The 25,139-nt window shown below is 43.6% G+C and overlaps 1 protein-coding gene across 3 annotated transcripts in view; it reads left to right on the top strand.

The window, feature by feature from the left end:
• The window catches only part of MOB3B (MOB kinase activator 3B), a 96,443-nt gene extending 72,179 nt beyond the window's left edge, over positions 1 to 24,264 (top strand). For all 3 annotated transcript variants that reach the window (XM_081177040.1, XM_081177038.1, XM_081177039.1), the window contains exons 3-4: positions 10,230 to 10,432; positions 19,532 to 24,264. In XM_081177040.1, coding sequence (XP_081033166.1) covers positions 10,230 to 10,391 — 162 coding nt within the window. In that variant the 3' untranslated portion in view covers positions 10,392 to 10,432; positions 19,532 to 24,264. The remainder of the gene's footprint in view (positions 1 to 10,229; positions 10,433 to 19,531) is intronic.
• The last annotated feature ends 875 nt before the right edge of the window (positions 24,265 to 25,139 follow it).

Here is a 25,139-nt window from a genome sequence, read left to right as displayed (position 1 = left end):
TTGCGATTCCTTCCAACGCTATGATTCAGAACACTTCCTGCGTTGTATTCAGTAAGCTGTTTAAGAGAACTTCCGGTCCTGGCAGCAGATGCTACTTGCATTGCTCACCTTTTCGTGGGCAGAGAGTTGACTTCCACCTATCTACATATTGGTTCAGTCATTCATTTCTACCTGTTGTTTTATCCAAAGAGACTACAAACATTTTTGTACTGTACTGCGGTTCCTCCTCAGGGCAGTGGAGTTCACAATTTATAAAGACAACGTTTAGCTTTACTTTCTGAGTCGTGTGATGGCTTAGCGCGCTCTACTCTTGGGTAGGGTTGCCATATTTCAAAGAGTGAACGTCCGGACGCAAAAATTGTTGGGCATTTTAGGGCAAAGTTGTTGAGCTTTTTTTATTATTATTATTGCAAAATCTGAAAAAAAGAAAGGAAAAAGAAGTAGTAGTTTTTGAGCTATTTTAAAGTAAATCCCCCAAAATCCACACTTCTGACATGGTTTGCCATTTTCCTGGACATTTAATTCCAGGTGTATGACAACCCATGGGTTTAGGTCTCTCACTCTCTCTACCATTAATTGTTCACTGGGTGGAATCGGAAGTCCTTGACGAGACTTTCTTGCACAGTTTTCATATCTAATGATCACTTTATTATTATTATTATTATTATTATTATTATTATTATTATTATTATTATTATTATCTTCCATACATTGCTTTAACTTACCTTAAGCTCCTTCCACTACAGGGAAGTGACCCTATCTCAGTGGTGGAGCATATATTTTTATTTCTGGTTAAAAGTATTGGGTAGCCATAACTGGACAAATAATATGCATGACTTAGTCTGTGGAAGTTCTCTTATGTACAAGTCATAGAATTGTATAGTTGGAAGGGACCATGAGGGGCATCTAGTCCAACCCCCGCAATGCAGACGCACTCCTCCCAAGACAGACGGATGCCAACAGATGCTTTGCCCAACGTGGGGCTGGAACTCTCGACCCTGAGATTAAGAGTCTCACGCTTTACGGTTTGAGTTGACTGCTCCTTCGATAGGAAAAAAGCATATATTTGCATAATGCAACAGCAGTATTCGTTAGCTAAAGTGATATTTGCAATTTGTTTTTTTATATAAAATATTTATTAAGATTTTACACAACACATACAAAAAAGAAAAAAGAACAACAGCTAACAAGAAAATTACCAAAAAAGACCTAAAAAAACCAGTAGTTAAAAAAATTAAAAAGGCAAGAAAAAAGAAAGAACAATATCTTAAAAAGAAATAATCCATTTTTCAATATCTTTAAGTTCATTTGCATATTTCCTTGACCTCCTCATTTGTCTTTACTCTATAATCTTAACCTATTATAACTATATATTTTCATCCAAATAACTATCTATATTTACATGTTCTTATTAGCCTTGATACCAAAACCACTTATTTTCAGTCCAACATCATTTTAACATTCATTAATTTTACAGTATTTCTGTAGATAATCTTTAAATTTCTTCCAGTCTTCTTCCACCATTTCTTCTCCCTGGTCTCGGATTCTGCCAGTCATTTCTGCCAGTTCCATATAGTCCATCAGATATTTGCAATTTGTTCCTTCTACAAATGGGCTAGGGGATGTGGGTGGTGCTGTGGGTTAAACAACAGAGCCTAGGACTTGCCAATCAGAAGGATGGCGGTTTGAATCCCCGCAACGAGGTGAGCTCCCGTTGCATTTGTTTCAACCATTTTGTCGAGGAAGGCCAGGGCGTTGGATCCTCTCCAGGTTTAGCTACCGTTTTCTTATCCTTTCGATAGAGTCTGATTACAGTGATGTCTTTTTTTAGTATCGATGCTGTTTTGCAAGCGTGGCAATGCTGAAGGTTGACCTATAGCCAGTCGAAGTTTTATGGCGCGTTACCATAATAAGGGCCAAGAAGAATTGGCAAAGAAAGGGGGAGGAGCGGGGAGCAATTAAATAAATTGCAATGCGGACAGACCACTGGGAGATCAATGCATAGTAATCACATATTTCACCTGGGCTCGGCGAAGTTGATAGGAAATCATTGCAGCTGTCGGCGACCGTCTTGTGATTCCAATTATTCTTACACGGTAGACATCAGGGGTAGAAAATTTCTGCAGTGAAGCAAGTCTAAAAGGAAGTCAGCATAATTGTGGCCCAAAACATTTGGAACAGTGGTATGTTTTGGTGTGATAGACTATAAGGTGGCATTCAAAGACTATCATCCCCCAAATCCATCTGTTGAATTCTACCAACAGGCTGTAGCAGATGTGTTTGCTTGTTTAACACCTAGCTGGCAAAGTGCTACTTCCCCTCCCCTAATCTCAAGGATAAACACCAAGCTGCAAAATGGTCCTAAGGCTACTAAAGGTAAAGGACCCCTGACAGTTAAGTCCAGTTGCAAACGACTCTGGGGTTGCGGCGCTCATCTCGCTTTACTGGCCAAGGGAGCTGACGTTTGTCCGCAGACAGTTTTTCCGGGTCATGTGGCCAGCAGGACTAAGCTGCTTCTTGCGAAACCAGAGCAGCTCACGGAAACGTCGTTTACCTTCCCGCCACAGTGGTACCTATTTATCTACTTGCACTTTGACGTGCTTTCGAATTGCTAGGTTGGCAGGAGCTGGGACTGAGCAACAGGAGCTCACCTTGTTGCAGGGATTCGAACCACCGACCTTCTGATCGGCAAGCCCAAGAGGCTCACTGTTTAGACCACAGCGCCACGCGCATCTTAAGGTACTAGAGGTACCTATAAAATGACCCATTTGGCTTCTGTGGATTGAGATCAGTGACTCACAGATGCAGATCAGAGCTCAGATTCTGAATACACAGGCCTTGTTTTAAAAATGGTAGCCTTTTCCTTCCCCTCTCCCCTTTTATTTTTTTAAAAAAAGAATGATTAAACATTAATCTTGTCTTCTCTGACACACACGAAGTCAGACCACACATTTCTGCTGGAAAATTGTTCAGATATGCAGTAGCACACGCAGTGATGGTACTGAATTTTTCCAAAAAAACAGAGAACTTCTCGTATCTCTAGCCTTGTTTGAGTTACACCGATTGCCAAGGCCATTTTAAAATATTTATTTGACCAGGCAGGCAATGGGGATGATGACGCTCTCCCAGTATGGCCCACGGGGAGATTTGACAGCTAAATTGAGGACGGCTAGAGAATTCTTTGTGACACTCTCTCGAGGGATTTATAGCTCACTGAAATAATGAACTCGTGGGATACAAAAAATAAGGAAATCCCTTTCCAGGGCAAGTTCCAAATTTGGCGATTGTGACTTTTGTGTTAGTGCGGCATTTGGCCAAAGTCCTTGCCTCATTTTTAAATATATATATATATATCTGTGAATGTCAATTTTTGGGTTCTAGATTCAGGTAGGTAGCTGTGTTGGTCTGACGCAGTCAAAATAAGTAAAACAATTTTAAAAATTGTTCAGTAGCATCATAGAGACTAATTAAGTTTGCTCTGGGTATAAGCTTTTCGTGTGCATGCACACTTCTTCGGAACTTCTGGGTTGTGAGTGTGAGGGGTATTTCTTACAGGCTTTTTAAGTAAGGGTTTTTACTGATTTAAAGTCCAAGGACAGTCAAGTCCAAAGATTGTCAAGTCCAGCGATTACAACATACAGTTTCTGTTGGCAATGCCATTTCATACTGATATCTTCCTTCTGCATCGTCCTGTCTTAAAAGTGTAACAAACGAACTTGCCTTCGCATTTGTTTGTTACACTTTTCGTTTGATTATCCTTGGACTTTACGACAATAAAAACATATAGAAGGCTAATAGTAATATGATACGTTATTGCCACAACAAACTGTGCTTTGTAATTTTTTGATATGACAATTACCGTTTTATTATATATAATGTTGTGTTACTTCACAGCCAGTTACGTGTGGGTTGTGGTATTCTGAACATGATTTGCGTAATGAGGCAATTGTGGTGTGTGTCAAAACAGTAAATGTGCAGAGAGCCCAGCTTGGGACAGAGTTAATTTGCAAAAATGGGCTGCTTGCTGGAGCAATATCTTGGCAGCTCAGCCTCAAGGCATCTGTGAAGGAGACAGGTCAGTGAGATTGGCAGAGTGCCACCAATGTTTCATGGTTCAGAAAGGGGCGGGGCTTCAGCGCTAATCCCAAACTTCCCACGAGGAAGGAAATGAAATTGGTGCAAACTAGGAACATCATTATTCCTCACCTCTGGGGGGCAAAAGGCTTTCTTTCAAACATTCCCCCAGGTGTGAGTGAGAGGACATCATTGGTTGGTGATAGTACATCTTTATGGTTTAGGGAGCTTATGTATGTTTTGCGCAATTAATGAAAGTCTAGACAGGATCCAAGCGAAGCTATTGTGAGGCTTTGAAAAGGTGTCTAGGTTTCTTCATCAGAATAAAAACACTGTCTGGTTATTGGTATTTTTTGTATTCAGATTGTATTCCTTCCAGCTAGGAAACAGAAAGATTTTCAACCATTCACAGCGCATGATATGAATAACCCCATAAATATGTAGATATTCATAATGTGCTGTTCTGTTGCTTCAATGCAATCCCACTTTTATGAGTTACTGTGTTTGCTGTAATGCCTACATATTTGCTGCATCCCAATTATTTGTTGCATTTTTAAAAATAGGTTTTGCAAAAAGAAACCTGTGTGGCCAGGAACCAGGAAGGAAAAAAGCAGCGTTGTTTTCCATGGGACTTCCTTAGGAACTGAATTGCACAGTAAATGTGCTCAGAATCACAATCTTGGTTGGTTTGCTGTTTAGGCTGAGGGACCCATTTATGTTTTCCTGAGAATGCAAAGTCGCCTAAAGGAAATGGGCGTCAGGTTGGTCTCTTTACTGTCAGGAAGCAATAACGACTCTTTGGCCGATAAAAATGCAAACATTTTTGAAAGCAGAGGCTTTAAAGGCCTTTGGTTTGTAATTATCCAGCAGTAAAAGACTGTTGCAATTAGATTTGGAAATGACAGAGTAGGGTTTCTTTTCTCTCCGCCCCCCCCCCCCCAGCACATGCTTTCCTTCCATGTTTTGGTTCCACTGGGCTTCATTTCTGCTTATAAATGTACAGGAAAGAGATTGGTTGCCCAGGTCTTTCCTTTGCCTTTGCAGAATAAAGTCTGCTGACAGCTATCTCTGCAACAAAACATTAATTCAAGGGAAAACGTGTTAATTGTGTGCAGAGAATGTGCATTTATTGTACAGGAAACTGACCGTGTGGGAAGATCCCATGCAATATTAAGGCATTGTTGCATAATCTGTAAACGTGTCCTGTGATATTTTCCAAGTAACAATGGCATGCAAAATATAGGGTACAATATACATATATCAGGTCCATTAATTTAAATGGGCCTCCACTGGATGCAACCACTCAGGCTGAGGGTATTTTCTTGCAGGAATATATTTGAGCCAATACAATTTAGGACTGTTTGTCCATATTTTCAAAGTGAGGGGTGATTCCAAAAAAAGTACCCTTGGTCTGTCAGGTCAAACAGTATTGGGCAGTATTGGAGGAAAAATTCCAGGAATAGAAAAGCAGTTCCAAAGGTCCTTTTCAATACATGGCCTGCTTTGCTGCCGAGAAAAGCAAATTTGAAAATATCCAATAAAATAAAATCCAGTTAAGCCACTGAAATGTATAACATACAAACAATTACTGAGACTTCAGAAACCGTATGAGAAGTTCCCAGAATCAGAGACAAGGCTTTCCTTTTTCTTAACAGATTGTTTCCCCATTCCTCACCTCTTGAAGATGTTTCTTGCTTTGCTGGCCAAAAATTCTCTTTACCTGGTAGGCTTTGGATAGAGAATGTGTTAAACATATCTGGGACATAAAGGTGTACAGTACATGGGACGCGGGTGGCGCTGTGGGTTAAACTACAGAGCCTAGGACTTGCCAATCACAAGGTCGGCGGTTCAAATCCCAGCGACAGGGTGAGCTCCCGTTGCTCAGTCTCTGCTCCTGCCAACCTAGCAGTTTGAAAGCACATCAAAGTGCAAGTAGATAAATAGGTACCACTCCGGTGGGAAGATAAATGGCGTTTCCGTGCGCTGCTCTGGTTCTCCAGAAGCGGCTTAGTCATGCTGGCCACATGACCTGGAAGCTGTACACCGGCTCCCTCGGCCAATAAAGTGAGATGAGTGCCACAACCCCAGAGTCGGTCACAACTGGACCTAATGGTCAGGGGTCCCTTTACCTTTACCTTACCACTGTACATCTAATTATTGAACTCCTTTCTCCCTTCCTCCCTCTCTATTTCTGTGTTTTTAGGAGGAAGGGCAACGACGGTATTGATATTTGTGTAGCTTAATGTGCCTGCGCATTGAGCTTTGTGTAGCCAGCTGTATGTAAGGGAAGAACACAGTTACTCTATAAAAAAAAAGAATTACAGGCCGGCAATTGCTCTGACCTTCAGTCATTCCAAATTTTCAAATTCGGGGGCAATGTGTTTGGTGCATTTTCTTTCTTTTATTATAATGCAAAGTACATGGCCTTGGCTGCCAAATTCTGATCTCTGCTTAAACTTGTTGGTGCATATGCAAACCCTGATCCATTAGTGCTTTGAATGCCCAGGGATAGGCAGCACCTAGAAAAGTGACTATTTTAAAATAGCACGGGTGGTTTAAAAAATGTTTGTGGTTTTAGCTTGCGGCTTTTCAGGTGCTATGGAGTAGCTAGAAATAATTTCAAATGGCTTCTGCTTGCATGATTTTCTCTTCCCCCCCCTCGCCCCCCTTTCTTGATAAGGCACGGTAAAAGAGGGAAGGGAAATTGCAGAGAAGTTGGAACACCTTAGCTTCAGAAAATGTAGGACAGACCTCTGTCATGTCCTCAAAAAGGGAATCGGAGGAACTGTGGCAAATAGTGGGAATGAGACCAAGTTCGAGGCAATAGGGACAGCTTTAAAAACAAACAAATCGCTGGGTTCCAAGAGTCCTTAACTCAAATGTGAAATTGCTGATCTCCTAACCAAAAAAATGCATCGGATCCCTTAGGTAAGTGTCTGTACCTGAGGACTTGTTGTTGTTGTTTAGTCATGTCCGACTCTTCGTGACCCCATGGACCAGAACACGCCAGGCACTCCTGCCTTCCACTTCCTCACGCAGTTTGGTCAAACTCATGCTGGTAGCTTCGAGAACACCGTCCAACCATCTTGTCCTCTGTCATCCCCTTCTCCTTGTGCCCTCCATCCTTCCCAACATCAGGTTCTTTTCCAGGGAGTCTTCTCTTCTCATGAGGTGGCCAAAGTATTGGAGCCTCAGCTTCAGGATCTGTCCTTCCAGTGAGCACTCAGGGCTGATTTCCTTAAGAATGGAGAGGTTTGATCTTCTTACAGTCCATGGGACTCTCAAGAGTCTCCTCCAGCACCATAATTCAAAAGCATCAATTCTTTGGCAATCAGCCTTCTTTTTGGTCCAGCTCTCACTTCCATACATCACTACTGGGAAAACCATAGCTTTAACTATACGGACCTTTGTTGGCAAGGTGATGTCTCTACTTTTTAAGATGCTGTCTAGGTTTGCCATCGCCTTTCTCCCAAGGAGCAGCCGTCTTTTAATTTCATGGCTGCTGTCACCATCTGCAGTGATCATGGAGCCCAGGAAAATAAAATCTCTCATTGCCTCCATTTCTTCCCCATGCTTAGTACATAACAAGAAGTGTAGCACTCAAAAGCGGAGCACATCCGGCTTCCGAAAATAGTTCGCAAACTGGAACGCTTACTTCCAGGTTTGCAATGTTTGGGTTCCAAGTTGTTTGAGAACCAGGGTACCACTGTACTGAGAAACAAATGAAGCAAGCCATTTGTCCATCTGCTGCTCTGCTTCAGATGTCAAGCTTGGCCCCAAGGGATAACATATATCTGTGTTAACTGGGATACTGTACGAATCGCCTTGTGAAAATCTGCTTTGAAAGGGGGGGCTTTTCAAGAGAGAGAGGTGTGGGTAGCGCAAATGAAGGACTGCTCCACGAGTTGACAGCGGCTCTCTGTGCTTTAAGGCCATTAGAGCTGCTTTTCACAGTCCTTTGCTGAGCTGGTGTTTATCACAGCTGACGGCATATAATTTCTCCATTAGAGGTGAGGGTGCTCTGTGATTTGGTAAAGAAAACTGAACGCACACAGCGAATGAAATGTCCTTCTCCATAACGAAAGAACGTTGGATGGATCAGGATAATAATCCGTACCGAAAAATAATAATGTAATGAGTCCTCAGGGTGTCTTTAGAAGTAGATCTTAATTTATGCTAACTTCATAACATCAGCTTTTCTTGGGTTGTTGATTTTATTTTGATTATATATTTTGTTTTATATTTTGCTTTTGTTCTGTGAACTGCCCTGAGATCTCTGGGTATAGGGCAGTATATAAATTACTCATGTAAAAACACGCTGATTCCTGGACCGTCGGCAGGCTGGATTTAGAAGGCAATTGGGCCAGATCCGGGCCCTGGGCCTCCGTTTGCCTACCCATGCTCTAGATTGTTGTCCATCCTAGAAAAGGTCCGGACTTGTACAAACGCGTGCGCAACTCAGTACAGGAGTTATTGTGGCAGCGTGAATGGGATTCAGCTTCCATGAGCTCTCCAGCCGTAGGGCTGGAAGTTGAATCAGATCAGCTTCAGGTTCTTTCCAGGCCTGCCACCACATCTGCGAGGATGATATTTTAGGAGCCTGAAGTGCGTGGCTGGAAAGCTCGCAGATCTGTTGTGTAATAACTTGGCAATTTGTAAAGGGGGTGGGGGGAATATAGCTGGATCCCCCCCCCAGGATTGTAAACTCCCGGTTAACCGAATCTCTCTGTCATACTCCTTTGTTCAGAGACTGGATCTTGGCTGAGTCAGTAGTGCTGCTTGAACTACAGCCAGTTGCTTCATCCAGGAGTAAATTCTTTTCTTCTATTTCAGCAAGTAGCTGCTAGATCAGAAATTCCACCAAGCATCTTTTCTTCTCCTAATAATGACAGCAGCTCAGTGATCTAATTTAATGTCTTTATCCTTCTTTGTCTGCCCACTGTGCGTGCTTTTGTTAAAATTGATCTCCGCTGTTGGAGATTATCGTATAAGTTTTCGTCTTCGTCTTTAGCCACTTTTAAGTCTTTTTTAAATCATGATTATTATTTTGCAACGACGCACCAGGAATTATTAAGTGCATATGGGCTATTTGCCAGTGTGGATTTTTAACAATGGGAAGAATGGAGCCATTATGTTGTGAAATCTGTGGGCACAGGGCAGTATACAAATTGAAATGCAGTGGTGCCTCGCAAGACGAAAAGAATCCGTTCTGTGATTCTCTTCGTCTAGCGGTTTTTTCGTCTTGCGAAGCAAGCCCATTGAAGGATTAGCGGATTAGCGCTATTAGCGGCTTTTAGCGGCTTTTAGCGGCTTATCTGCTGATCGGATCAGCTGATAAGCGGCTTAGCGGCTTAGAAAAAGGGGGGGAGGGGAAAAAACCAGCAGGAACTCGCAAGACATTGTCGTCTTGCGAAGCAAGCCCATAGGAAATTCGTTTTGCGAAGCACCTCCAAAACGGAAAACTTTCGTCTAGCGAGTTTTCCGTCTTGCAAGGCATTCGTCTTGCGGGGCACCACTGTAACAATAATAACAATAAACAAATAAGTGGGAAAATGTAAATTACCCAAATATAAATTGTTTTGCTTTACTTATTTACTTGTCTTTTGTTCTGTGAACCACACTGAGATCTTATGATGAAGGACACTATACAAATCTAATAAATAAATAGACTGAAATCAAATCAATATATGTAGGCTGTTCTGGAGAACTGGTTGTGCTTCGCGGCTGATTTACTTCTGAAGGAGCACCGTCCTCTTTGTTATAGAAGCAGTGTTCAAAATTAGCCAGATGCCAGGTGCATTTTGCGACTGGCGCAGGTCCAGTTGCGACCTCGTGGAGATCTCTGGATGCCCAGTTGGCAAAGCGGGTTCTCCTTCATGGAGAGCGTGGGTTGTGGTGGGGGCAACCAAGACATCCCTCTTTTGCTGGGTGGGTTAGTATAGATGGCCACAAATCTGATTGGGTACCCCTCAGTGGCAGGGGATAATTTGGTGTTGCAATTTTATGAGTGACTGTTGAGGGGCTGTTTATTCCCTGTGCGCAGCGTTGAGCTTCCTCTTTTCGCTGTGTGCATCGGATCACCCTCCCTATACTTACAACAACCGCCAACATGACAGGGTGGGAGATCTCAACCTCCTCTCCTTTTCCGTTCCCAGGCGTGCCGTTCCCAAAGAACTTCCTTCAGATCTGCAAGAAGATCTTGTGCCGGCTCTTCCGGGTCTTTGTCCACGTCTACATCCACCACTTTGACCGCATTATCATCATGGGGGCTGAGGCCCACGTCAACACCTGTTACAAGCACTTTTATTATTTCGTGACGGAGCTCACCCTCATAGACCGCAAGGAACTGGAGCCTTTGGTAAGTGTTTAGTGCTTTATTTATTTAAAAGTCGCGGAGGGAAATGCAAAGCCAACAGGGGCAGCTGCTCCTTCCTTGGTCAAGGTTTTTGGTCAGGCCAGTCTTCCACTCAACATGGACCTTGATTTCTCACTGGTGGCAGAAGTGAAAATGAGTCTCTCTTCAGTTCTGCAGTTCCAGGGCAAAATGAAGAAACCAAAGATCTGTTTTTGTTGGCTTTCCAGATTATGTTATCCTGCAGATCTCCTGGGCCAATAGAGCCCTACCAGTTTTCTACCAGCCCTACCAGTTTTCTGTCAGTTTCCTTGGTGTATTTTGTTGTGAAGGGAAGTCATGGCACTGACCCATGCCTCAGATGTAATTTCAGTTCCCCTGGGACTTGTAAGTCTTTCCAGAATTGGATTGATCCTGCTGGGAGTATCAAGATCGATTTTTCATTCAACCCAGAAGGGTCCTGTTTGTCTCTCCACCCCTCCAATCCATCTGTGTAAGAAAGCTTGCACATCATATTGCTTAAGTACGGCATGAATAATTTCCCCCCTGCGAGCGCACGGCAGTGTGTTGGCTTTTAACCGAATCCAGCTACAATTGCACAATCTACAAGTTGTAGTTGATTGCTTTGCTAAGTTTAATTAATGTAATGGAGCTGTATTTCGGGGGAGGAAGAAAAATCATTCATAATAAAGAGCAAGGAGTGTTTCGAAAGCAGATTCTGGTTTTTCCTTGCCAAAGCAAGACGCTACCAAGCAGCTAACTTTTTATATTTGATTAAGAATATAAAGTAAACAAACGACTACATCACCTGTTTGTTGGACCTTCTAGCTATGTGGAAATCTACACGTGGTTGCAAAGGGCCTGAGAATGTACACCCAAGTTTATGTACCCAACGCGTACTTTGAAACTTTATCTCAAGGTTCAGGGGGCAGGGGGGGGGGGAGAGGTATATTCAAGTCTAAACACCTACCAGACCTCATCCTCTGAGGCAAGCCATTTCATGAGAGAAGCACATTGTTGCTCAAGTGCTGGGAACTCTCAAAATATTAGTATTTGCGTAGTACAAGGCAGTCTTTTAAGAACGAAACTGTTCCAAGTGTGTCCCTCCATACCCATGAAACTGACCCAACAAGGTTAATCTTTTTTATGCAATGCTAAATACTGCTCAATTATTAACTTGTCGCTCACTCATTTAGTCCTGGTTTTTCCCTTTTGTTTCTAAGAGGCTCTCCCATCCCCTCCTAGAAAAGGACGGGAGAGAGAGAGAATAAAATAAAGAACAGGATTGTTGTCTCTATGGATTTCCTAGTGCTTGTTGAGCAATTACAAAGTGGGGAGGCAGGATTCACAAAGGGAGCTTCCCAGTGAACAGAAGTAAGTTTACTGAGCCCAGTGAGTTTCAGAAAACTTCAGGCATGCTCTGTGTGCCTTTGGCTTCCAACTGTGAATCACAGAATTGTAGAGTTGGAAGGACCTCCAGGGTCATCCAGTCAACCCCCCACAATGCAGGAATCTCAGCTCAAGCATCCAGGACAGATGCATCCACCCCCATCTTTCAGCCCGGACACTGAGGTCCAGCTCCCAGGGCCTTCTGGAGGTTCCCTCTCTGCAAGAAGTGAGGTTACAGGGAACCAGGCAGAGGGCCTTCTCGGCAGTGGCACCCACCCTGTGGAACGCCTCCCATCAGATGTCAAGTAAATAAACAACTATCTGACTTTTAGAAGGCATCTGAAGGCAGCCCTGTTCAGGAAAGTTTTTAATGTGTGACATTTTAATGTATTTTTAATTTTTGTTGGAAGCCGCCCAGAGTGGCTGGCGAAACCCAGCCAGATGGGCGGGGTATAAATAATAAATTATTATCATTATTATGGCCATCCAACTTCTGCTCAGAAAAACCGCCAAGCAAAGAGAGTCCACAGTCTCCAAGCCGTGACTGTAATTCCCTCACCCTTTGTTTGTGAGATATTTTTTTTCAAAAAAGAAAATTAAGTTCATTTCATTATTTTTAGCATTATTGGTGCATTCTGCCTTCCGGCGTTAATTACGGGAATGTGATGATGATTGAGAGGTTTCTTTGAACACTCTTTGAGTTTTTCTTACAGTCAAGGGGTGTGTATATTCTGTTAGGTAATCTCCACATCAAAGATATGTGTTGCATGGAGGGGGGGAGACCATGTGATTATGGACGGAGCTCACAGGTGAAGGGAAGAGGTGGAAAATGCTAACAGGGACATGGATCGATGGAGGAAGAGCATCATCGTACAGTGGTACCTCGGGTTATATACGCTTCAGGTTACAGACTCCGCTAACCCAGAAATAGTGCTTCAGGTTAAGAACTCTGCTTCAGGATGAGAACAGAAATTGTGCTCTGGCGGCGCGGTAGCAGCAGGAGGCCCCATTAGCTAAAGTGATGCTTCAGGTTAAGAACAGTTTCAGGTTAAGTATGGACTTCTGGAATGAATTAAGTACTTCACCCGAGGTACCACTGTACTGAGAGTCTTGCTGACCGGTTCTGCAAGGTTTTGGGGGCAGTGCTGCGGTTATAGCACATGAGCTGCGCACAACGCGAGCCTCCACTCAGCCAGATACTGATTCTGTGTTTATAAATAGGAGTAATCACCACATTTTGTGCTACCCACCTCCCTCAGTTGACATGTGTGCTTGGAGGAATTCGGGGAAAGAAATATATCAAAAATAAAATATGCAAATACAAAGTCTGTCGTAGTGTTGTGCAAGGAGAAATCTCCCAGCGTTCCCTCTAAATCTGTTTTGGAGCATATTTAGGGGTTGGTTCGTAGAGATAATTCTACCGTAACTGCACTAATTCAGTTGAATATTGCTCAAAGTATTTCTGCAGGGAATTGCAAAGAGCCACAGAGAGTGGCTGCTCGTGTTACTATTGGGGAGTCACTTTTAGTCCCAGAGCCAAATGTCATTCTGGGCAACAGTCCAGAGGTTGCGTGCCTCTGAGATGTGCATTTCACCTTCATACAGTAGGCTACTTTCTACACACACGCACCCTCTATATCAGGTGTGGGGAACTTTGGCTCTCCATATCTTGTTGAACTACAATTCTCATCAGCCCCAGAAGCGTGGCCAGTGGCCCTGGGTTTTGGGAGTCATAGTTCAACAACATCTAGAGAGCCAAAGTTTTTCCACACCCAGTCTATATCGTCCTCCATCCAGGCGAATGAGCAGCATTTCCTTCAGACTTTCGCGGGAATCTTCTCCATTAAATCTTTGTTGCCATGTTCATAGATCTAAGGAGAACTCGGTTCAGGTTGCAACAAGTATATAATTAAAAAGGGAACATTTTGCATTTCTTGATGGCTAAATACCAAGGCAGCTGCTTATTTCCGTGCACGTTGAAAATCTGTGCGCAGGTTTGCTTTGCCTCACGTCCACGTTGCTTTCATAATTAATTGGATGTTTAAATATGGGACTGTAATTTTGCAATGCTGGCATTTGGAATTATGTGAGTGTGTCGTGTTTGTTTTTCACTTAGCAAACGGCTTTGTGTTGGTGCCTTTGTTGATTGGCCTTTATGGGCACGGAATGATTTAAACGAGGAGGAAAAATCTGCTTCTGTTTTGAAATTGCAAACATTCACAAGCCCACAGAGTCTTTTCATTTGGGTCTGCGTAGGCTCACGGGTTTGCTTAGACGGTTGAGTCATTTTGTTGCGCTGCAGCTTTTTAGTCTGTTTCCAGTTCAGATGTTTCCAGCTGCAGAGCATCTGCTTTTCACGCAGAAGGCCCCATGTTAGACCCCTGGCATCTTCAGGTGGGGCTGGGAGAGAACCCCCCGATTCTCTGGGCATGCCTTCTAGGAAGATGAGACTGCTGTAGACCAGGGGTCAGCAAACTTTTTCAACAGGGGGCCGGTCCACTGTCCCTCAGACCTTTTGGGGGGCCAAACTATATTTTGGAGGAGGGGAAATGAATCCCTGCGACGGGGTGAGCTCCCGTTGCTTGGTCCCTGCTCCTGCCAACCTAGCAGTTCCAAAGCACGTCAAGTGCAAGTAGATAAATAGGTACCACTCCGTTGGGAAGGTAAACGGCGTTTCCGTGCGCTGCTCTGGTTCGCCAGAAGCGGCTTAGTCAAAGTGAGATGAGCACCGCAACCTCAGAGTCGGTCACGACTAGACCTAATGGTCGGGGGTCCCTTTACCTTTACAGCAAACTTTTTCAGCAGGGGGACGGTCCACTGTCCCTCAGACCTTGTAGAGGGCCAGACTATATTTTGGAAAGAAAAAACCCAGAGTTGCATTTTGAATAAAAGGACACGTTCTACTCATGTAAAAACTCACTGATTCCTGGTCCGTCCGCAGGCCAGATTTAGAAGGCGATTGGGCCGGATCTGGCCCCTGGGCCTTGGTTTGCCTACTCATGCTGTAGACCATGTGTGTCCCACATATGTGAGTTGCAACTAAAATGTGAGGAGGGTACCAACTTGTGGAAGCCTAAGCTATGGCAAAATGCTGATATGAAGCCAGATGCTCTGGAGGACAGGATCGAGACCGACCCTTCGCACCTGAAGTGGTAGATAATGTTCCCCCATTTTATAGGCATAGAAACTACAGAGAAGACATGTATCAGAATGACTTAGTGGTGAATGACAGCTTTGCTTTCTAGGTCATTTTTTAATCATCTTTAAAAAATAATAGACTGATACCATTACACTTGGTTCCTAGGTAATGGTTGCGCAGGCAGAAAATTCATCTCATTCTGCATAAATCAGCTCTCAGAAGCTGTAAAAGAGAGGGGTACTTTGGTATGGCCCTTTAGTGCACTTGCAGCAAAGGGAGAGATGATAATTAATTAATTTCTGTACCTCCCTTTATCCCAAGATCACAGAGCGGCTTACAAGATAAAAACACAAAATGTCTTACTATACAGTGGTACCTCGGGTTACATACGCTTCAGGTTACAGACTCCACTAACCCAGAAATAGTGCTTCAGGTTAAGAACTTTGCTTCAGGATGAGAACAGAAATCATGCTCCGGCGGTGCGGCAGCAGCAGGAGGCCCCATTAGCTAAAGTGGTGCTTCAGGTTAAGAACAGTTTCAGGTTAAGTATGGACCTCCAGAACGAATTAAGTACTTAACCCGAGGTACCACTGTAGTAACAAAAAATAATAATACTCCCCCCTCCCCCCCGAGTTTAAAAGACCATAGTTTAATTACTCAAACCTTTACAAACTCAAGGCTTTAAGATGCCTACATCTTAAAAATACAGCTGAGACAGCATTTGTTTAACTCAGATACAGAACCAGATAGGAATCTTATTTTGTGTGTGTTTATTTTCCCATTCAAAGCTTGGGATAGCCAGTTAGGAGTACTTTGATCATAAACATTTGAGCCTGGGACTGTCTGAGGACAGGATCTGGAGTGAGTGAGGCAAAAGCTATTTTGCAGGGCAGTGTTTTCCAGATATTCTGCTGTTTGTATTCCCAGGGTATTTCAGAATAGAGAAGCTCACAGAGGGTCATCTTTTAATGATTGGGAGAGAAGGCCGGGAGTGGTCCAAAAGCTGTTTTGTGGAGCAGATGTGTTTAATTCCAACATCCTCATTCAGGGTGCATCTGCACCTTTGAATCGAAACAGGGAATTTGGAAAAGTGGGCAAGTAACCACCTGTAATTCATCTCTCTTTGGAAGGCTGTACCGTTAAAAATAGTCCCGCATCAAGTTTCATCTCCCAGCCACAGCAATAGGCTTGGCGCCGCTTAGTGGCTAGAAGTCAAAATAACACAAACAGGAGCTGATGCTGGAATCTGTTTTGTCCATTTGAGAAACATCAGAAAGCAGGGGTCAGCAAGGTTTTTCTTGCCTGGGCCGGATCAGTTCCGCAGAGATCCCTCCATGGGTCGGATTGCGATTTTCAACCTCTGCGCAGGTGCAATTTTCGGCGCCGCACTGCGCCGGTTTAGCACAGTGGGCAACTCAGTTCGGGGGCAGCTCGGGGATGGGTCAGATGACCCCTGCGGGCTGCTTCCGGCCCATGGGCCTTAGGTTGCTGACCCCTGATCTGAAAGTATCGTTTGGCAAGTCTGTCGACTATTCCTCAGAAATCCCGCACTCGGTCGCTTCCTATTTGCAGTAACAATTCCAGTTTTTGCACCGTCTGCAAATATGAACTGTGGAACTCCCCACCATAGCTGTCAACCGTCCCTTATTTGGTGGGAAAGTCCCTTATCCCAGCGCCGTGTCCTGCTGCTGTCCCTTATTGATGATGTCCCTTAAATTTCCCGGGTTTCAAAGGAAGCAGCTCCTCTCCCTCCCTCCCTGCCGGACAGGGAGGAGGGAGGCTCCAGCTGTGTTGCTTGGCTGCATTGCTCACCCAATAAGGAGTCTAAGAATGACCGGGGGGTGGAGCTTGCATGCCTTGTGCCGATCAAATTGGCCGCGTTGCCTGGGGACTCGCCTTTGCTCAGCGCTTCCCAGCGGAGAGGTGACAGTGGTTTTCATTGCTGGGATGCTATGCTGTGGGAACCACCGCTTGAGGCTTTGTTTGGCTGCTGGCTGGGCTTTCTGCCTTTGGCTCGGAGGGCCTCAGAAGTTGAACATACCTGTGCTAGGAAAATCCCTTATTTTGGCTGCTGATCCCTTATTTTCGAGGCTGCTGGCCCCTTATTTTCGAATCTGTAAGTTGACAGCTATGCTCCCCACAGGGACTTAACCCTGGCTTTTGACTCTTGATATGTGTCTTTTGAGGACCAGCTTGGTTTTATTAGTTTTTCTCCCCACTGTGTGGGGAAAGAATTAGGAGTCATATATTAATACCACTGTTACCTGTAAGAAGCAGCTCTGTGAACTTACATGTGTCCATTAGTATTGTGGTGGTTACAAGGCAAAATACATTGTTTTCCCTGTTGTCCTAAGTCTTCAGACATTGTAAACCAGACCTGCACAACTTGTAGATCCACCAAGCTAAGCTCAAGATCACCAGCCATGGCACCAGGGAGTATTTGGCGACTGCTTTGTTTTTGAAGTCCTGTTCAAGCAGCAAATACAGGACGTTTATTGGGCTGCTACTGGACTCAGCTGGTCCATAGATCAGTAGTAGAGCAGGCAGAAGGTCTTAGGTATTATTCCCAGCATCTCCAGGCATGCCCAGGAATGTCCTCTGCCAGATCCACAGACTAATACTGTAATGTAGACATTATTACTGAGTTAGATAGACGGCCCAATGATCAAACTTGCATTAGGGCAATTTCCCATGTCCCTGTGCCTTTGTTCTGCACAGCCCTAGCCTAACATAAAGCCCTCTAAGAAACGATGCCAATTCAAGAATGTCTCTTCCTTCCCAGCCTCAGCTGGGGAATTGCAGGTCACAACCAAGGCCCTAAAATTCACCCATTTAAGGTTAGATTAGAAGCTGGCTTTTAATTTGAATTCAAAATGGGGAGTGCAAACAGCAAAATTCACATTTTATTTGCCTGACTTGTACAATACAGTTTCTTTATTTGTTACCTATGGTTTATCCCACTTAAGGTGTAATCCCATTCCATTGGAGATTTGACTGCAGTTCCATCAGCTGCCACTCCCTGATGGAAAACTAACTTCCAACGAGGGGTTATTGGCATATTAGGAATCCCACTGTATGATCTTGAAATGCTTTTTGCCTGATATCTGTGCAGCTAATTTCCTTGTTTTAAGGTAGGATGCAAAAGATTAGGAAATTAAGCAACCCATTAGAGCTGTCAGAATGATAAAAGGGTAGCACATGAATTTGCTGGTTCCCGATACTGCCCTTGAAGATGGCAGAGAGAAGACAGAGAATGTTATGAAGCTGCTTTATACAAGTGGTGACTATTTTAGGCGTGTTCAATTGACACACAGGTCCTTTTTGACCCAGAAGAACGCAGAATGGGAGTGGGGTAGGGCGTAATGGGGCAGGGGGCGCTTATATGCTCTCTGATAATGCATGTGGAGTGTCGGAAACAGAACCCCCGCCTGAAATGGCTGCCCCTTGCCAGATTATTGGTCCATTTAGCTCAGCATGGGATTGGGGACCTTTTTTTGAGCCTATTTGTGTTTCACCCCCCAGGCCTGAGACTCTCCTCTACTTGTTGACACAGTCTGGAAAAACGTGTTCTCCCTAGCAGAGAGCACGTGTTGCGGTGGGGGATACAAGCCACCCCAGTGTTGCTGGGCGGATTTGCAGAGTGACCCAGGCAGTGAATTGGTTAATTGGGTTGCTGGGGAGAATTGCTTGTTGCCAATTTTGAAGGAGGGGTCAGAGGTTTTAAATATTGGACGTCCAACTTTGGCCATCATCTTGGCTGCTTGCAGCGGATCACCCGCCCACCCTCCCTGTATTGGGGGGGTTGTTTGCTTGACCTTGCTATGCCTGTCATGGGGTCGTCTGCTTTGAGGCAGGGGCCTGGTAGGAATTTTGTCCATTTGGCTGATTGGCTGGTGCCATTTGGTTTTTGCCTTCTGCGTAGCAAATCATCACAACTTGTAAGGTTGGTGGTTAGGCATTGGTTCAGATTGGTTGGTGGAAGGGTAAGTGCCTACCCCTCCAATGGTGGTGCGGAAAGGGAATTCCGTTAAAGGAATCCAGGGGCTTGCCATTCTTTTCGTCCTTGTCCCTGGCATTGGACTTGGGCCGTGCAAGCCCCAGGGGGCATGAGGGTGACAGATGAGGAGCTGAGGCCCAGCTTCATTTCCTCCCCAAAATTGTTTCCCTCACTGGCTTCCGCTGGAATCCAGAAGTCAGTTCTGTCCCTGGGGCAAGGACAGATAGTCGGAACCAATGCCTAAGCAACCACTCACTTGTGTGTATTTAAATAAAGTTGTGGCCAAAATCGTGCCAAAAACCCAAACCAAAATTGATGTGTGAATTATTGGGGGGTGGCTTGGGCACCTCAACATGCAACACTTCTCCAGGATACCTGACGGGGATCTTTCCCAAGTCTTCCTGGAGATGCTGAGAATTGAACATGGTGCCTTCTCTATGTACAGCAGATCCCCTGCTGCTTGGCTCCCCAGCGCTGTAGAGATGCACAGAATAACCGCTGCTGGTGTCAAAAACCTGCCCAGATTTGTGATATGTTAAAGGAGCGACTTGTGACTTTAACTGCTTCCCTTGTTTTACAGAAAGAGATGACAGCCCGGATGTGTCATTGAAGAACCACTGTTGAATGAACGAAAAAAAACAATTTCCTGCTAACTAAAGAAGACCTAGAGGACACACCAGCCCTCAGAGGGAAAACTTGCCTCCTTTAATCCTTAAAAAGCAGGAACCGTCAGGGACAGGAGTTTATTGCTTTCACAGACACCTTCCCACAGTTGTGTATGCTCTTAACCCTAAAAATGCTGCTCAGTACCTCCTTGGAATGATGTGGATGACTTGGAAAGAAAGGACAAAATGATTCTTTTTTCCGTATTCCCTGAATGAGTGAGGAGGAACTCGTCAGACTACAATTCGATTCCGTCCACCTTCCTGCTCTTAAAGCTTTACTGCAAGTTTGGTCTCTTGGTGTACTTTCAAAACCAACTATTGTTAAACTGTGGTTATAAATACATTGTTTTCGGGTACAGTACATGTTAAAGACCTCAGCAGAGTATCTGGCTGCCTTTTCAAAATCAGCTTAGAAAGTAACTCTCAGCCTGTTTTTTGCCTAAAAGGGGAAAAAGAGATGATGTGCATTTATATATATATATATATATATATATATATATATATATATATATATATATATATACACCAGAAACTGAGATTTATACTTTAGGCATCAATCTTTGTTTTCCAGAGCTCAGGTAGGGAAGTGATCAATTACCTAGTGGAACAGACAAACTGTTTTTTCCACTTGAAACTGTCATGCCTTAGAAAGGTGGCGACTTTCAAAACACCATGAGTTTTGTGTGTGCTTCTTGCCTGTGTTACAGCTCTCTAGGATTGATACCTACAGACCTTAACTCAGTCCTGAAACCACTTGCAATGATCACCACAGTCCTGAGGTCCCAGATAAAAACTGTGGGGGCTTTCTCTCTACTTTTCCCTGGCAGCAGGCTCACTCAAACCGGGAAACGAAATGCCAAATCATATTCATTCTCATATATATATATATATATATATATATATATATATACACACACACACACACACACACACACACACACACACACACACACAGTATAAAAAGTTGTTTTCCAACTCGTGATAGTGAGAAGCAATGGCAGCTTCTGAAAGGAGGCCATAGAGAATGCTCTGATGCATGAGATTCATGGATTAAATACAGTGGTACCTCGGAAGTTGAACGGAATCCGTTCTGGAAGTCCGTTCGACTTCCAAAACGTTTGGAATCCAAGGCGTGGCTTCTGATTGGCTGCAGGAAGCTCCTGCAGCCAATCGGAAGCCGCGCCGGACGTTCGGCTTCCAAAGAACATTCGCAAACCGGAACACTCACTTCCGGAACGTTGGACTTGCAAGACCTTCAGGATCCAAGATACAACTGTAATACATTTCAGAATTTGGAAGGCACAGTTTGTGTGTGCATGCAGAGCCCACTAAGGAAACAAAAAGCGCAGGTATGGGGAACCTGTGGCCCTCTAGAAGGTATTGGACTACAATTGCCAACATCCTTATTATTGGACATGCTGGCTGGAGCTGATAGGATTTGTAGTCCAACATATGGAGTGCCACAAATTCCTGTTCCTGACTTAGGGAGAATTATTATTGTTGTTATTTTAAAAAAGGAAGGCAGTGACAACTTCTGAGTGACAGAAAGAGAGAGATAATGAGTCATAAGGAATTCCAATTTGTTAGCCCTATAAGCGTCACTCAGCTGCACCATGTTTATTGAAATCAGTGACTTGTAGGACATTTTTAGAGAGCTGGCTTGCGCACGCCCACCTCTGAACTGCAATTATAGTGATTCAGTGAGAGCTACACTATGAGACCATAGTACATGTCGTGATCACCTATGCAGCTTTCTAGATCTTCTTTTACCTTATTCAAGATGACCTGGCAAATGCTTCGAAATGCCGCTGTGCCTCAATTATTTTTCTACTAAAACGTTTTTCTTTCTTGACACTTCACTTACCAGGAAATTGGTGGTTGGTGTGATTGTGATACTGGTTTCAATGTTGAGTGGGGGAAAGGAGACCTTTGTTTGAGGAAATGATAAAAGTAGCATGGCTTTAAGGCGGCATCCCAGTGCTTGTTAAAAAGTGATGCACTTTGTAAGTGCAAGAGATCTGTAGTTGATAAGTTGCATGTGTGGCTGACTGGAGTGGTTACGTACATGTCTTGTTCTTCCGATTGCTGTCCTTCATTCCTAATTTTATCCCTTCTCGTAATATGAAAAACAAACTCCTTGTTGGATGTTGCAAGAATAATGATTGAATGTTGCAAGAATAATGATTAAGATGATGATGTTAGACTCATTCCATTTTGTCTGGTGTCTGATAAAATACCCACCCTCCAAAGCTTAGTAAACAGATGAATTGTCACCGAGTCTTAGCCAGTGAAATTGATATTGGTGACATCCGCAAACAGCCAAGAGATATCCACGGCTAAGCCTATTAACCAGTGTTTACTGACACAGTTTTAGAGATGCAATTTAGAAAACGAAAGGAGTACTGTAGAATTCGCCATGTGCCTTCTGTGGAATTTAGTCCAGTCTTTGATCATATAAATAGCTTTGGAATTTATTTGTCCTTTGACTAACTGGTAATTCTTTGACTTTTTGAAAATCAATAATTTGGAAACTAATCCCACAGGAGGCGAAGATTTAAAAATACTGATGGGACAAGGCAACATGTATTAACCTTGCATCGAAAGATGTTGGGAATCTGCAAGAAGTTATTTTTGATATGCACGTGTTTTTGTTCCCATATGGTCTGAATACCAACTTTTACAGTTAACACAAAAATGTGAAGTTTTGAATCACAATATCAATGTAATTTTTTTCTATTTAAAGATGAAGGTTTCTAATATGCAGAAGTGCTACGGGAATGGATTTGTGATCTCACGAGGGCAGATCTCATCACTGTTAGGTAGAGGTGGTTTCTACCGCAAACTGGCAAGAACCAGTTTCCCCTAACCTCAATCCTGACAAGAACATTGTACATTTAAACACAACACAGCAAATGAGCTACCCCACTTCTACCGCTCAGGATTTAAGTGGTAAAGATTACTGTTTCCATTTCAAAAACAACACTTTACTGGTTTAACTTTCTGCTATTTCAAGAATTTTCAAACCTAAGCCAGGATCAGAGCAAGCTGAGAACTTCCACATGTTAAGCAATGTTTTGGATACTCAACTTCCTGAGCCTAGCGCCCATGGTACCATGCCAGCGGATGGCACATTTATGTTTTGAGGACGAAATTCTTTGTGTCTGTCTCTTTCAATAACCTGGCATTTAGAATTTATTTTAACATGTAACCCCAGGGGAATTAAATAACAGGGACCTGATTGGGTTGATTGGAACCACTCTGGGTAAGATTTTGGAAGAGCGTTGAGGCAACAGGGACAGCTTTAATACAGTTTGGTGAATCGCTATTGTCTCATTGCACAGAGTTGCTTTGTAAGGCATGAAGCGGCCAAATTCTAAGCCACTACTCTGGGTGGGTGGGGTCGACTGTTGCTCTCCATGGTTCATAGTGGTAGAAGATGCACTGGAAGCTCAGCTTTTTAAAAGTAGTCTATATAAACGAGGGTTCAAAGCCTGCAAACTGGCCAGAGATCTCTGTTGAATTTCACAACGGTTAATGTCCCAGGATACAAGATAAAGCTGATGGGAGTTTATCAGAGAGGCCCTGGGGTCCCTGTTCACAGATTGCCATATTTTTCGCTCTATAAGACACACCAGACCACAAGACGCTTTTTGGAGGAGGAAAACAAGAAAAAAAATATTCTGAATCTCGGAAGCCAGAACAGCAAGAGGGATCACTGCGCAGTGAAAGCAGCGATCCCTCTTGCTGTTCTGGCTTCTGGGGATTCAGCAGCCTGCACAGCCTGCATTCGCTCCATAAGACGCACACACATTTCCCCTTACTTTTTAGGAGGGAAAAAGTGAGTCTTATAGAGCAAAAAATACGGTAATCTACAGAAGGTAACAATACTGCTAAGTCTGGATCTTAAACAGCTCACCCTGATGGTGATAAAATATTTTTGGGAGCATTCTATTTTACGGACAGTGAAAGGTGAGTACATATGCTTTGCAGCTGCCTTTCCCCAAACTGGTCCCCTCCAGATGTTTAGGTCTACCGCTCCTAGCAACATGGCCAGTGATCAGGAATCATAGGAGTTGTAGGCCAAAACATCTGGTGGCCACTATGAACTGATTTTCTCCTTCTGAAGTTTTGAATAAAACATGGCTGGCCTGAGATTTCAACAGTTTATTAAACACAGGCATAGAAACTCCGTCTGTCATGCATTCTCAACTCTGTTTTGAGAACCCAGCAAAAAACAGATACTAGAAACTGATAAATAATGCTGCTTCTTTTTGACTGTTCAGGTGTCCCTGCTTTGAAGTGGGTATAGTTTTATGTCGGAACAGTTTCCCAAGGAGCACAGTTAATGTGTCTTAACTGGTCTGTGATGGTATGTGGAAGTTTCCCCTCCACTAATTTAGACAAAGACTATGGTTTGTTTTGTAGTGTTTTTAGGGTTAACGTTTTTCAGCAAGTAATTGGTTAGATTACATCATTCTTTTTCTGCCCCATCAACCGATCAAATTCTACCACTGTGGGCTTTAGCAGTGTCAAAGTCAATGCATTTGCAGAATATTTTAGTTATGTGTGTGATTAAATTAAGAGTTCAACTGTATGATGAGACCAATGCTGTCAATGAAATAAAATGAGTTTTACAAAACGATATAAAGTTGCATCAATCATAATTCATGCTTTTAAGCAACTGAAATATCACACAAAAAGCAGCACAACCCCACAGGTGTTTGCATTATAGAGTCATCCGCGACTGGACCTAATGGTCAGGGGTACCTTTACCTTTTTACTTTAATTAAAAATGTTGAAAAAGGTTTGGAGTCAGACATTTTTCTTGGAATCTGCTTGCCCTGATTTATGTCTTGGAACAGCCCGGCAGTACAAAGAGCAGTTTAGATCCAAGACGTTGTCTGTCGTATTTAAAGTAGACTAATTAAAACCAATGTGGCTTAAGTTATGAGTAACTTAAGTCTCATTGTTCCAGTGGGCTTACTCTGCATATGACTTAAGTCTGGATCTATCCCAGCTAGCTAGATTCATTCATGCTGTGAGCAAACTGATGAGCCTCTTCATCTGTTGCAGTACTTTTCAAACTGTTCCAAGAAACTCAAGAGTTTATCAGAAGAAAGTATCAGCAATGGAGCGCAAGGAGTTTGAAAGCAGTTAATCTGCCATTACTCACGTTCCTTAGCAGAACTGTGCAGCAAGGAAGTTATGGATATATAACTCCATGTGTGATGAGTTAACAACTGACCTAGCATCAACCAGTCTCTCTGGCCCCCGTGTGAACAGAGCATATCCTAGAATGCACATTCAGAACCTAAAATCAAGGTCAACCCACAAGTTACCTCCATTGTAAGATACTGCTGCGTGTTCTCTCCCTGTCCTAGAAGGACAGCTGACCTGAACAGGCATATTATTGCATAGATTTGTTGGAGAGCCAGTGTGATTAGTGTTGGACGAGGTTCATATCCCCAAGAAACTCAGCCCGGAAGCCTCACTGAGCCAGTCACTGTCTGAGCCCAGCTTGCC

Source organism: Podarcis bocagei, assembly GCF_964188305.1.
Source record: "Podarcis bocagei genome assembly, chromosome: 17".
Taxonomy (NCBI): Eukaryota; Metazoa; Chordata; class Lepidosauria; order Squamata; family Lacertidae; genus Podarcis; species Podarcis bocagei.
This window is presented reverse-complemented; position numbering and strand designations above follow the sequence as displayed.